Below are 12,978 nucleotides of genomic sequence, written 5' to 3' on the forward strand. Positions count from 1 at the left end.
AGGTGGGAGGATCATTTGAGGCCAAGATTTCGAGGCCAGCCTAGGCAACATAGTGAGACCCTACCACTACAAAAAATTATGTATTTCTAAAAATACTTCCTGACTTTATTTGGATTTGTATTATACGGTTTTTGGAAATATTTTTAATGGTAACTGGGTATAAAGGAAGGTAGAAAAGGAGAACAGAGAGCTACTTCTGGGGGCCTTGACAAAACTGGCATGTTGAGCTGGGCACAGTGGCTCACGCCTGTAATCCCAGCACTTCGGGAGGCCGAGGCTGGCGGATTGCTTGAACCCATGAGTTTGAGACCAGCCTGGGCAACATGGTGAAACCCTGTCTCTACAAAAAACACAAAAATTAGCTAGGAGTGGTGGCTTCAGCCTATGATTCCAGCTACTCAGGAGGCTAAGGAGGATTGCTTGAGCCTGGGAGGCAGAGGTTGCAGTGAGACAAGATCATGCCACTGTATGACAGTGTATGACCCAGTGTATCACCCACTGTATGACCCAGTGTATGACAGCTGGGTGACAGAGCGAGACCTTGTCTCAAAAAAAAAAAAAAAGAAAAAAAAAAAAAACCCACAAAACCCAAAAAACCAACTGGCATGTTATACTTGATACAAAATTAAGTATGCCATTGAAACTATTGAGTACAGAGTGCAATCAGAATTTAATATGCAATGATTACAGGTATTAAGTGGGTCTGAAGACAGTTAACTCTTAATCACCTGAGTTAATGAAGGAGAGACGATGTAGACACTCTAAAGTGGTGGGAAAACGAAAATGATTTGCAATGCCTTTGTAAAGCATTATGTACTTTTTCTTGACATAACATTTCAATTATTTTCTCTTAAACTAAGAATTTCTGTTTGTTTGCATTCCCAGCCATCCATTGATGGGCTTTGAAATGTAAAACATGCAGAAAGGACAAAAGCAAGGAATCAAGACAATTATCTCAGATTAGTGTATTTGTAACATGAAAAGAGTTGGAAAAATTTTTTATCATTACCCTTGTCAGATGTTACTATACTTTGAATATTGTAATTATTTTGATATATCAAAATTATTTTAACCTAAAATCTGTTTTTAAAAAATAAGATCATCCATATACAACTAGAGATTAGAATTTGAACTTTTTAAAAGTGCATTTACCTTTACCAGATCCTTTACAACATCCATTTTGTTGAGAAGAAGACAAACTACTATAAATCTTGCATAATAACGTAACTTCTTAACTACCAATTCAGGTCTATGGAAGATAAATGAAAAATTACTCATTAGATTAAAAAAGAATGCTTTTTGATTTTTTAAATTTTCTGATAGCTTTTAAAACTCCCTCCTTTTTTGCACAATTATAAACATTTCCACATATAACCATATAGTCTGTTTAAAATATTTCTTACTGATTTATTAAGTTGTTTACTCATATATTCATTCATTCAACAAGTATTTATTGAGAACTTAGGTGCATCAGATACTATGTTAATTGCTAAAAGTATAATTGTAAAAAACTAGAGATATTCCCTTCTTCAAAGATCTTACAGACAGAAAAGAACTTAAAATATACAGGAGAGAGATAAATGCTTAAAACACAACAGAATAATATAATGATAGGAGAAATAAAGAATGCTATTTGTGCCTACAGGACTAGATCTTGGGTGAGAAAAGGCTTCCTAAAGAAAGTAGTAAATGTTTAAGTTAAGAATACAAGGAAGCGTGGAAGACTACACGCAGGAAAATATGAGGTGAAAAGGATTCCAGGAAGAACATTGTCTTAAAATCTCATTTTTCTGCTATTAGTATAATCAAGTCAGCTTTTTCATGCTTATTGTTTGTATATCTTTTTTCATCCTTCTTTCAATTATCTGTGGCTTTTAATTCAAATTCACATGTTTTGTGGGCAGTATATACTTAGGTCCTGATTTTCTGTCCACTTTGACTATCTCTGTGCCTTTTACTTGATGTATTTAGACCGATTACATTTAATGTCATTATTGCTTTGGCTAGGTTTATATCTACCACCTTGCTATTTGTTCCCTACTTGCTCCTTCTCTTGCTGTGTTCCTCTGTTGTTCCTGTTGTGCTTTCTCTTTGGTTAATCAAATATTTTTTAGTGTTCCATTTTATATCATCTTTTGGCTTCCTAGTTATACTACTTCTTTGTTATTGTTCTTTAAGTGATTGCTAGGAGTAACAACATGCATCCTTTAACTTATCAAATGCCCCTTACAATATATTTTATCTGTTCACACATAACACTTTACACTTACCAATTATCAATTCAAACCTGACATTTCCTACTGCTTTCCATATCCTACATCACAAATAATAGCCTTACAACAGTGTATTTTTTTGTGTGTATGTTCAACATTTTCCATAATAAAATTTTAAAAAAATTCTTTCGACCCATGAGTTACTTAGAAATGTGTCTTCTGCTTGACAAACTTATTTTTTTTGTTTAAGAGATGGAGTCTTGCTATGTTGCCCAGACTGGACTTGAACTCCTGGGTTCAAGGAATCCTCTTGCCTCAGCCTTCTGAGTAGCTGGGCTACACATGCAGCTACTGATTTTTTTAAATTATGTTTTATTTTTGTTTTTAATGAAATCGTACCATGGTTAGACAACATACACTTTATTGAACCTTTTATTAAACTTGTATTGTGGCAAGTATCAGTTAATTTCACAAATTTTCATGTAAGTTTGAAAATAACATATATATATACTGTTGCACACAATTTTAGGTACACTGGAACAAACTTGTTACTCAAATCTTATGATTTCTTGTCTTGATATATAAATTATTAAATATCATATATCAAAAATTCCCATGTACATCAGATCATTAATTTCCCTACTTTAAAAAAATACTTTGCTTTATTATAACGCTACGTTATTAGGTATATATAAGTTTATGATTTTTATATTTTCCTGAATCGTTCCTTTCATCAGAGTAAACCTCTATTCTCAATAATACTTTCTACCTTTAAATATACACACAGTATACACATAAGAAATGCATATACACGTACACATTTCTTCCCCTTAGTAGCTGTCTCATTATCTTTCTCTGTCTACCTTACATCTTTGAAGGATTTATTTATTTAAAAGAGATAGTCTTGCCCTATTTCCCAGGCTGAAGTGCAGTGGCACCATCATAAATCACTGCAGCCTCAAACTCCTGGGCTCAAGCAATCCTCTCACCTCAGCTTCCGGAGTAACTAGGATTGCAGGCATGTGCCACCACGCCTGGGTAATTTTTTTATTTTTATTTTTTGTAGAAACCGGGTCTTGCTATGTTTCCCAGGCTGGTCTTGAACTCCTGGCCTCAAGCAATCTTCCCATCTTAGCCACCCAAAGTGTTGGGATAACAGGTGTGAGCCACCGCTCTTGGCCTTGAAGAGTCTCTTAATAAAACAGTATATTACTGGGTTTTTCTAAGAGGCATACTGATAATCTTTGTCTTTTAACAAGGAAGTTTAGATCACTTTTACTTGCCATGATTTGGATTTGTTTCTATTTTATTATTTTGTGCTACTTATACTTTTTGGAGTTTATTTTCCCTTCCTGCCTTTCATTGTAATGATCATCATTTTGTTACTCATTTTCCCCCTCTACCTCTTCTAAAGTTACACATTCTAATTATAGTTTTCTTAAAATATTAACAAGTAAACTTTATGTTTATTCTGAAGAATAAATGGATATTAGAATGGTTTAATTCTTTATCCCCTTTCTTCTTTCATATTATTGTTATCTAGATTTGGCTCCATTTTATTTTAATAATGTCAATCAGCCATTGTTATGATGATTACTGCCCCATCAAATCGATGTTTTAGAATACAAGGGGATAATTTTTTCTTACCAATCCTTCTTGTATATCATACCTTCCCCTTCTGGTTTCAATATTCTTCTTCCTTGCTCTTTTATGTCACCCAAACCAATCACCCCACCCTCCAAGGTCACCACAGCAACGGGAAAATGAACTAGGGACTTCCTTACTTTCTTGACAACTAAGTTTTCCATTTAAAAGGATGATTGTCCTATTTTATCCAGCATTTCTAGGTGTTTAGTATTTCAGGTTATCTAGCCTATCATAGTGTCAAAAGTGGAATTCAAAACAAAGAAAATTAGTAGAAGGATGATGTCAATTCAAACTTGAAATATGAATGACTTAATTCTGTTACTTTTTTGATTAAAAAAATAGGTTCTATGAATCTATATCATGGATTATACAACCAGTAAACTTTCTACAAAGGGCCAGATGGTAAATATTTTAAGCTTTGCAGGCCACATTTGGTGCCTGTAGCATATTCATCTTTTCCCTTTTTACAACCCTTTGAAAATGTAAAAAAAAAAAAAAATTCTAAACTGCCACACAGTACAAAAACAGGCCATGGGCCCAATCTGGCATGCAAACAGGCCATAGTTAGCTGATCCTTATATTCAATAAGCATACAGAAGTGGGTGGGTGCTTTCTATTTTGGAAGCCACTGTGAGGAACTGCAGCAAAGCACAGATGAAATGCGTCAGTGCTGTCCACTCACACATGAGAGGCCACCTCAATCAAGCCCAATAACCTGAACCACAACCCCTAGCCTACCAACTGACTCCGTATCAAACTGTAGAAAAAGGAGTGTGACTCACTGGAAGGGTCCACATCAAGCCCTCTTTGCCATCAGCACCATTACGAAGTGCCAAAGCCTTCAATTTTACATTCATATTTCCCACTGAAAAAAACTTAAGACTGTCACCACTTATGTTGACATCAACATAACTGGAGTTTATTTTCCTTTTCTGCCTTCTATTGTAATAATCATAATTTTATTATTCACTTTCCCCCTCTACCTCTTCTGAAGTTACACATTCTCCTCATATTCTTTAAAATTATTTTTCTTAAAATAATAACAAGCAAACTTTACTTACTCTATGTTTCTTCTGAACAATAAATGACATGTTGACATGTTGTCAACGTCAACATAAGTGGTGACAGTATTAAGTTTTGTCCAGTGGGAAATATGAATATAAAATTGAAGGCTTTTTATGAAGGTTTTTTTTTTTTTTTTGAGACAGAGTCTCACTCTGTCACCCAGACTGAGTGCAGTGGTGCCATCTTGGCTCACTGCAACCTCCACCTCCCCGGTTCAAGAGATTCTCATGCCTCAGCCTCCCGAGTAGCTCGGACTACAGGCACATGCCACCACGCCCGGCTAATTTTTTGTATTTTTAGTAGAGACGGGGTTTCACCATGTTAGCCAGGATGGTCTCGATCTCCTGACCTCATGAGCCACCTGCCTTGGCTTCCCAAAGTGCTGGATTATAGGTGTGAGCCGCTGCACCCGGCCATTTTTTTTAAGCTCTTAACAAACTTATGGACTCCAGAATTCCAGCCTTGTCCAACCTGTTAGGCTCCCTACTTACAAGACACTGACTCTTTAACTACACACTTGCCTAGGAAACTCTGTTCTTCCAGGTGGCTCACTGTAACATCTCCACAAAACCTCTTGGGTATTCAGAATCTTCACCTTCTCCAAATCCAACCAGGTTCAGCTTTGGCCATTTGCAACAGAATTGGGGTGTGCAGCTCCTAGGAGGAGTGGCTGTATGTAATATCTCCTCTCCTAAGCAGGATGGACCCATGGAATGAGATGTTCTGGGAGTGGTCTATGCTTAGTGACAGACACTAACCTTGAGATTGCTGGAACAAACTACTTCTTCCTCCTGGTCTCGACATAATCCTTAGCTGTCGAGACAGTGCAGAGAGAATTTGTTCCTTTTGAGGAGTGAAGATTTTTGCCTTTTAAATGAACTGTGAAATTGTGGAATACTTCCTTACTTGGTTTTCTCTCCTGGCTCTTGATTTTAGCAGCTGTTGCTGATTGCAATCTTGACTAGCACTCTTACCCTGTGTAAACTAAGAAACAACCTACAAACTGAACAAAGCCCCTCCTAACCACACACAGCAAGGTCAAGGTTTTGCACACCAGATTGTCCTTTGATTCTAATTTACTGGCACAAAGCAAGAGTTTTTGTCATCCTGATTCCAAATAATCCTACTTCTAAATAATATGCTCTGATCTAGGAAACTGCACAGGAAAACAATTCAAATTTGATGTTTGTTATTAAGGCATAAAATTATGGCAATAAATCAAACTGTTGGGTATTAGGATTAAAGCCAATTTCCCTTTTGTCAAATTAGAAAATGCAGAAAAGTAAATTATATAAAGTGTTTTGCTATTACTTAAAATAGTTCTCTGCTAATATGTATTTTTAATGCCGATAAAATGTTACACAGCTCTTTCGCATTTTTTAAGATATAATTTATCTCGCCAAGAATTAAGACAAATAGTATAGCAAGAATTTTTTTAAAAATTAGGGTTGGAGGAAATATATCTGTAGTGAAAATATGTGAAGCAAACTATAGGACAACCTAAGGGAAAAGTAACTGATGGAACTTCTGATGTAAGGGGATGACAAAAAGATATGAAAAATGTACACTCCAGCATCTGCACCCCTTACATGTGCCATGCAAACGCCCCTAGACAAGTCTGAACAAGACATGCAAGGAAATTAAGGAGATTTACAAGAGTAGGGCTTTCCCCAAAATGTCACTGTTTAGTTGGAAAGCTTACAACAGTCAACCACAAAGTGTTCTCGAGAGAAACATGTCAAAACTGTTTTCTTCTATTGCTAAGAGAATATAATCTTTTCACCATATAAAAACTGTGAGTTCTGTTGCTGGGGTAGAGAGAATATCCAGACCTTCTGTGCCTGAACTTTCTCATCCAACAATTCCCAGAATACTAGCAAGAAAGATTCTCCAGAAGATCTCTGATTTCTTCCACAATTCCATACTCATCTGGAAGTAATCAAATCACAATCCAGGCTGGGTGTAGTGGCTCACGCCTGTAATCCCAGCACTTTGGGAGGCCAAGGAGGGTGGATCACTTGAGTTCAAGAGTTTGAGACCAGCCTGGCCAACATGGTGAAACCCCATCTCTACTAAAAAATACAAAAAAATTAGCCGGGGGTGGTGGCACAAGCCTGTAATTCCACCTACTTGGGATGCTGAAGCAGTATAATTGCTTGAACCCAGGAAGTGGAGGTGGAGGTTGCAGTGAGTTGAGATTGCACCACTGCACTCCAGCCTGGGCAACAGAGCGAGACTCCATCTCAAAAAAAAAAAAAAAAAAAAGAGAGAATTCAAACAGCATTAGCAGGCTATTCCCTGGTCCTACATGACAGTTGTCACCAGGCTTTTGAAGAGATATGAATTAAGATTACACAGGCTAAAGAATAAATGTTATTAGCTAAACCTTGTTTTGGAGTCATTTCTTTTCTATTAAATCTGTGTGAAGCCAATCTCTTGTAAAACAATAACCCAACCCTCCTTTGGCATTGTGACATCTGTTAAACATCTTTGATATTTATTGCTTAGGTAACATATACTTCTCTATGCTTTCGAAGGTCTACTACATAGTAGGCACTCAATAAAGCCTGGTAAATGAGTACAAGTTATAAACAAATGTATGCTTTTCCGCACAATTTCTATGCAGACTAAAGACTGAATGTTTTATCCTCATCTTTCTAAAAACATAGCAGATACATACCTGTCCTCTTTATTGACTTGAGAATAATATGATCTCTGTCTGATTGCAGAATAGAAGGAAAAAGCCTCATTCAGATAGCTGGTTTCAGATGTGCGTAAGCTATGAGAAAAAAAATATTTTTAAATATGACAGTGTCAGAGACTCTTCACCATGGTAAATACTTGTTCTAGATACCACTGTATTCCTCTGTGGCACCGGGTGCGGGGGTGGTGGGAATGACTGTCCTAAATTTGAATCGGCAAGACAATAATCATATCACCCTTAAAATGTATAAGAAATAATGAAATTTTTTGAAAAACCTCCACACTGCATCCAAGCCTTTTTTGATGCCAACCCATATTACTCATTATCCTCATTCTTTGAAGGGACTCTCCAAACAGCATTCCATCCAGTGAAATCCTCTCCCAGGACTAGGCCACTTCCTCAAATCCATACAGTCCTTTGGCTCATTTCTTTAATTTCTGTCCTCACAGAACTGAGGAATGCACTAATCCATACAAATCTTCAGGGGATGTTAATGAATTATGTTTTACAAGGGACTTTTTAAGAAAATATTTCTACCTGAGAAAACATTTCTAGTTTTACAAGGGACTTTTTAAGAAAATATTCTACCCAAGAGAGTGATTTTAATGGTGGGAATTTGGAGCGGTATGCCAAAATGTAGGAAATGGAAGAAGTTTTATTGACTTTTTTTTTCTTTTTTTCTAATTTTTTATTTTTTGAGACAGAGTTTCATGCTTGTTGCCCAGGCTGGAGTGCCAATGGCATGATCTCGGCTCACTGCAACCTCTGCCTCCCAGGTTCAAGCAATTTTCCTGCCTCAGCCTCCCGAGTAGCTGGGATTACAGGCACCTGCCACCACACTTGGATAATTTTTTTATCTGTTTAGTAGAGACGGGGTTTCACTAGGCTGGTCTCAAACTCCTGACCTCAGGTGATCCACCCACCTTGGCCTCCCAAAGTCTTAGGATTACAGGCGTGAGCCACCACGCCCAGCCATTTTATTGCCTTTTAGATTACAAATGGTCCAAGCCTTTTTTATTGTATACCTGATTATCACTTCAGGATGATGAGATTTAGATTCCTAAAAGGACCCTTCTTGTTCTCTGAACTCAGGGATGGGACTATATAGATGTTAGTGCTCTAAGGATATAATAAAAAATATCTTTCAAACATATCCTGCAAGTATGAGTTTTTTAAAGTATCCTTCTGAAAACCATTCATTCATACATACAAGTTATAATATAATGCTACACATTATTAAGACAAGTGAAGCTGCAAGAACAATAAATCCTTTAGTATTAATCATTTATCTAAAACCAAGATCAAATTTTTAAGTTATAAATGAGTCTGACCAAATGAAGTGTTTGGGAGGCAAGTCTTTAAAACAAAAAGTACTTTGACTATGGAAGGTTATTGCACAACATTGTCTTGATCAATCTGGTCCGAACTACTAGGGTTTCATTTGTAACTCAAGATTTTCATGCCTAGCAATGAGTATATTATGTATGTATACTTCTGTATGCTATGTTTTAATCAGACAACACTTTACTCTTTCCATGTGTAATTTACTTACTAATAATGATAGTATAGCTGCCCAATCTTGGAAGCAATTTCTCCTATTTGCCAGCGCTTCAAGCCATACCGATTATCCAAGACTTGTCTGTTTTATATAGGATACAAGAAAATAGAAATAAGAGTCTATAAATTCCAAAACTAATCAAATCTGTAAATTCAATAGGACAAAATACCAACCAATTCAGCAAAGCTAATGAATTTTTCATTAGATTTCAATGTAGTCATTCCATTAAATTTAAAAAGCATTTATTAAATGTCTATTTAGAAGTTGAAATATAAAAAGAAACTACTTTGGCCAATAAACATGTATTTTAGAATGAAACCATAAATCATCCTACCTATACTCTAGCTGATCTGAACCATTCCACATATAATATTGCCTTTAAAAATCAGACAAGAACATTACTTTTTTCCTTTTTTGAGACAGAGTGTGTCTCTGTTGCCCAGGCTGGAGTACAGTGGCATGATCTGGGCTCACTGCCACCTCCGCCTCTCGAGTTCAAGCGATTCTGCTGCCTCAGTCTCCTGAATAGCTGGGATTACAGGTGTGCACCACCATGCCCGACTAATTTTTATATTTTTAGTAGAGACAGGGTTTCGCCATATTAGCCAGGCTGGTCTTGAACTCCTGACCTCAAGTTACCCACCCACCTCAGACTCCTAAAGTGCTGGGATTACAGACAGGAGCCACTGCACCCACCCTTATTTTATTATTTATTTTTATTTATTTATTTTTTTTTTTTGAGACAGGGTCTCTTTCTGTTGCCCAAGCCAGAGTGCAGTGATGCAATCTCAGCTCACTGCAACCTCCCCGCCTTCAGGGTTCAAGTGAGTCTCGTGCCACAGCCTCCTGAGTAGCTGGGATTACAGCTGCGCACCACCACACCTGGCTAATTTTTTGTGTATTTTGTAGAGATAGGGTTTAGCCATGCTGCCAAGGCTGGTCTCAAACTCCTGAGCTCAAGCAATCCTCCCACCTCGGCCTCCCAAAGTGCTGGGATTACAGGCATGAGCCACCATGCCTGGCCATACATTTTAAAATCTTAAATAAATAGGAAAGAAATAAATTTGTTTTCATTTGGGTTATAAAGATGAAATATGTTATTTTAAAAGCACCAAGATTTACCTTTGCTTTGTTGGTGAAAAAAAAGAAAAAGCACCAAGACAAAAAGCACTGAAGTAGTGAAGATAAAAACTGTGACTAATACAAAACAGGCCTTCACTCTCCTTTAACTATAAAATTCATTTACCGATGCTGCTGCTGGAACTTCCAGAGTTTGGTGTAAACATCAAAAGTTCTTCCAAAATAGGACTGCCACTGCTTCTGTCCATATTGTGGCAAATCTCTGAAATAGTAAATGAGCATGTATTAATATTAAACTTCTTATGCTATTTGGAAATTAAGTCTTGTGATGGTACAAACCAGACAGATGAAAAATGCTTGCAATCAGGCTTTCTTTTTTTAAAAAGTTACACTTTTTGGAGCAGAAATAATTCTATAACTAGGGTCCAGGACATGCTCTTTTCCTATTCTCCTCCCTACTTCTGACAGGTCGTTCTTAGTGTTCTTTGCAGATGCCTCTCCCATGAGGTTTCTGGTACTCTCTTCCCTCTCCCTGGGTGATCTTATTCACACTCACTTATATACTGACAACTTCCAAATGTTTATCTTCAGCTAAGAACTCAGCTGAATGTTTGAAAAACACTGCTTTAGAAAATATACCTAGAAATCGATATGTAGATGGTATTACTGTTCTGCACTATTCTATCCTCTCCCTATAAGATAAATATACATCCTTGTCCTTGAACCTGGTGACTTATAGTACAGTCTTTGAGAGGCAAATACTCCCTACCATACAAACATTGGGCCTGGCCGTATTAACTTACTTTGGCCAATGAAATATAATTGTAAGTTATTTACATCATATCTTAGGAGAAGATTAAGAGCACTGAGTGTTTCAGCATTTTCAATTTTCCCTCTGACCTAAGACAAAGATAGGGCTGTTCTTCAGCCTGGAACACTGAGTAAGACACATTTAACAGAGCCCCAAAACCACAGACAACTTGTAGCTAATGTGGGAGCTAGAAACACATCTTTACTGTAGGAAGGCACTACAATTTGAGGGTTGTTAAGCAGCCTTACTTAGGAAAAGCTAGTCTAGAAACTGGTAACAGGAGTAGGTTATTGCCATAACAAACATGTAACATATGTGACACCTGCAATTGGGACTGAGTAGCAAGTAACTGTTACCAAAGGCTGGAAACAATGATGACCTATATAATGCAATGGTAACACTGCATTTGCCTGAGAAAACTGAGAAAGCAGATACTACAATTAATGAACTTGTTGATTTATACAAAGAGGTTGGGAAACAGTATGTTGCTAGCCCTGGATGCTATTAGCTACACTTAAAATACTACGAGAAAAAGATGAATTCAGAAAAGAATTAGCTGCAAGCGGAGTTGAAAAGAAAAAGAAAATCCACAAATTCAAGAACTTACAAGATTGAAAGATACAACAATTACTAATGCGTAACTGTAAAAGATATAATTGAGAAATGCTATCCATAAATGCCTATTAAAATTCAGCCTCATCTTCAAGGGCAAAACTTCTTCATTAAAGTCTGTGAATAGATGAAGATGGCCCCAAGTACCTTTATTCAGTGGGACAAAACAGATTCGGGAAAGGAATTTAAGAATTTGGCTGTCTTGTAGAAACCTGATAAACTCAAGGTATCTCTAATAAAGTCTAGAAGACAGACGTGTCTCAAAGAATTTAGGGTATGGCTATTGGTACATGGAGATAATTTGAATCAAATTATAAAGAGTCAACTACATTTCACAAGATTTGTACTATTGAAGTCACTTTTTTTTTTTTTGAGACGGAGTCTCGCTCTGCCGCCCAGGCTGGACTGCAGTGGCGCGATCTTGGCTCACTGCAAGCTCCTCCTCCTGGGTTCATGACATTCTCCTGCCTCAGCCTCTCGAGTAGCTGGGGCTACAGGTGCCTACCACCGTTCCCAGCTAATTTTTTGTATTTTTAGTAGAGACAGGGTTTCACTGTGGTCTCGATCTCCTGACCTCGTGATCCGCCTGCCTCGGCCTCCCAAAGTGCTGGGATTACAGGTGTAAGCCACCGCACCCGGACACTTTTTTAAAAAAAATAAAGGAGCAATAAATTCATTGAATTTAGTGGTAAATGAATAAATCTAGAGATCAATTTGGGGAATTCATTTTTTTTCTAATTTTGTCAATAGCATTTCTTTCCATTTATGGTACAAACATTGTCATTAAATACATTTACAACTCTTTCCATAAAGGTTCTATATTTCCTGGTTCATATTACTGTAAGGTCTCATATTTTCATTGTTTTTGTGAAAGGTATCTCTATTTTTTAAGTTATATCTTTTAATTTTTTTATGATGGAAAATTTCAAACATATACAAAAGTAGAGAGAACAGTACAATGACCCCTAGGTACCACCAGCAGATTCACGGATTATCAATTTAGAGCCAGTCTCTTCTAATTAGGGTTGCCAGGTAAAATACATGTTTTTGTTTCTGGGCCCCCTACTCCTTTCTCTAAGTTTATCTGTCCACCTTTGTTGTGCTAGTTCAACTCTGTCTCAATCAGTACCCCTATGACCACCACTAGCACTATTTTCAATTAAGAAAAGAAGTACAGACTGTATTTATATTGATCCCTATAACTAAAATGTCTACAGAAATATTTAAAACAGAGAAAACACTCAAATGTTTAACAGTAAAATGAATATATGTTTTTTTTTTTTTTTTT

General features: G+C 36.8%; 1 protein-coding gene across 3 annotated transcripts in view; it reads right to left on the reverse strand.

Moving 5' to 3' along the window:
* The window catches only part of SCAI (suppressor of cancer cell invasion), a 188,277-nt gene that overhangs the window by 65,488 nt on the left and 109,811 nt on the right, over positions 1-12,978 (reverse strand). For all 3 annotated transcript variants that reach the window (XR_008509997.2, XM_024252813.3, XM_009244859.4), the window contains 4 exons: positions 10,434-10,529; positions 9,182-9,268; positions 7,606-7,704; positions 1,153-1,249 (listed from right to left, as the gene is read on the reverse strand). Coding sequence is in view for 2 of the 3 variants with exons in the window: in XM_024252813.3 (XP_024108581.1) it covers positions 1,153-1,249; positions 7,606-7,704; positions 9,182-9,268; positions 10,434-10,529 (379 nt within the window). In the remaining variant the exon portion in view is untranslated. The remainder of the gene's footprint in view (positions 1-1,152; positions 1,250-7,605; positions 7,705-9,181; positions 9,269-10,433; positions 10,530-12,978) is intronic.

Source organism: Pongo abelii, chromosome 13, assembly GCF_028885655.2.
Source record: "Pongo abelii isolate AG06213 chromosome 13, NHGRI_mPonAbe1-v2.0_pri, whole genome shotgun sequence".
Classification (NCBI taxonomy): Eukaryota; Metazoa; Chordata; class Mammalia; order Primates; family Hominidae; genus Pongo; species Pongo abelii.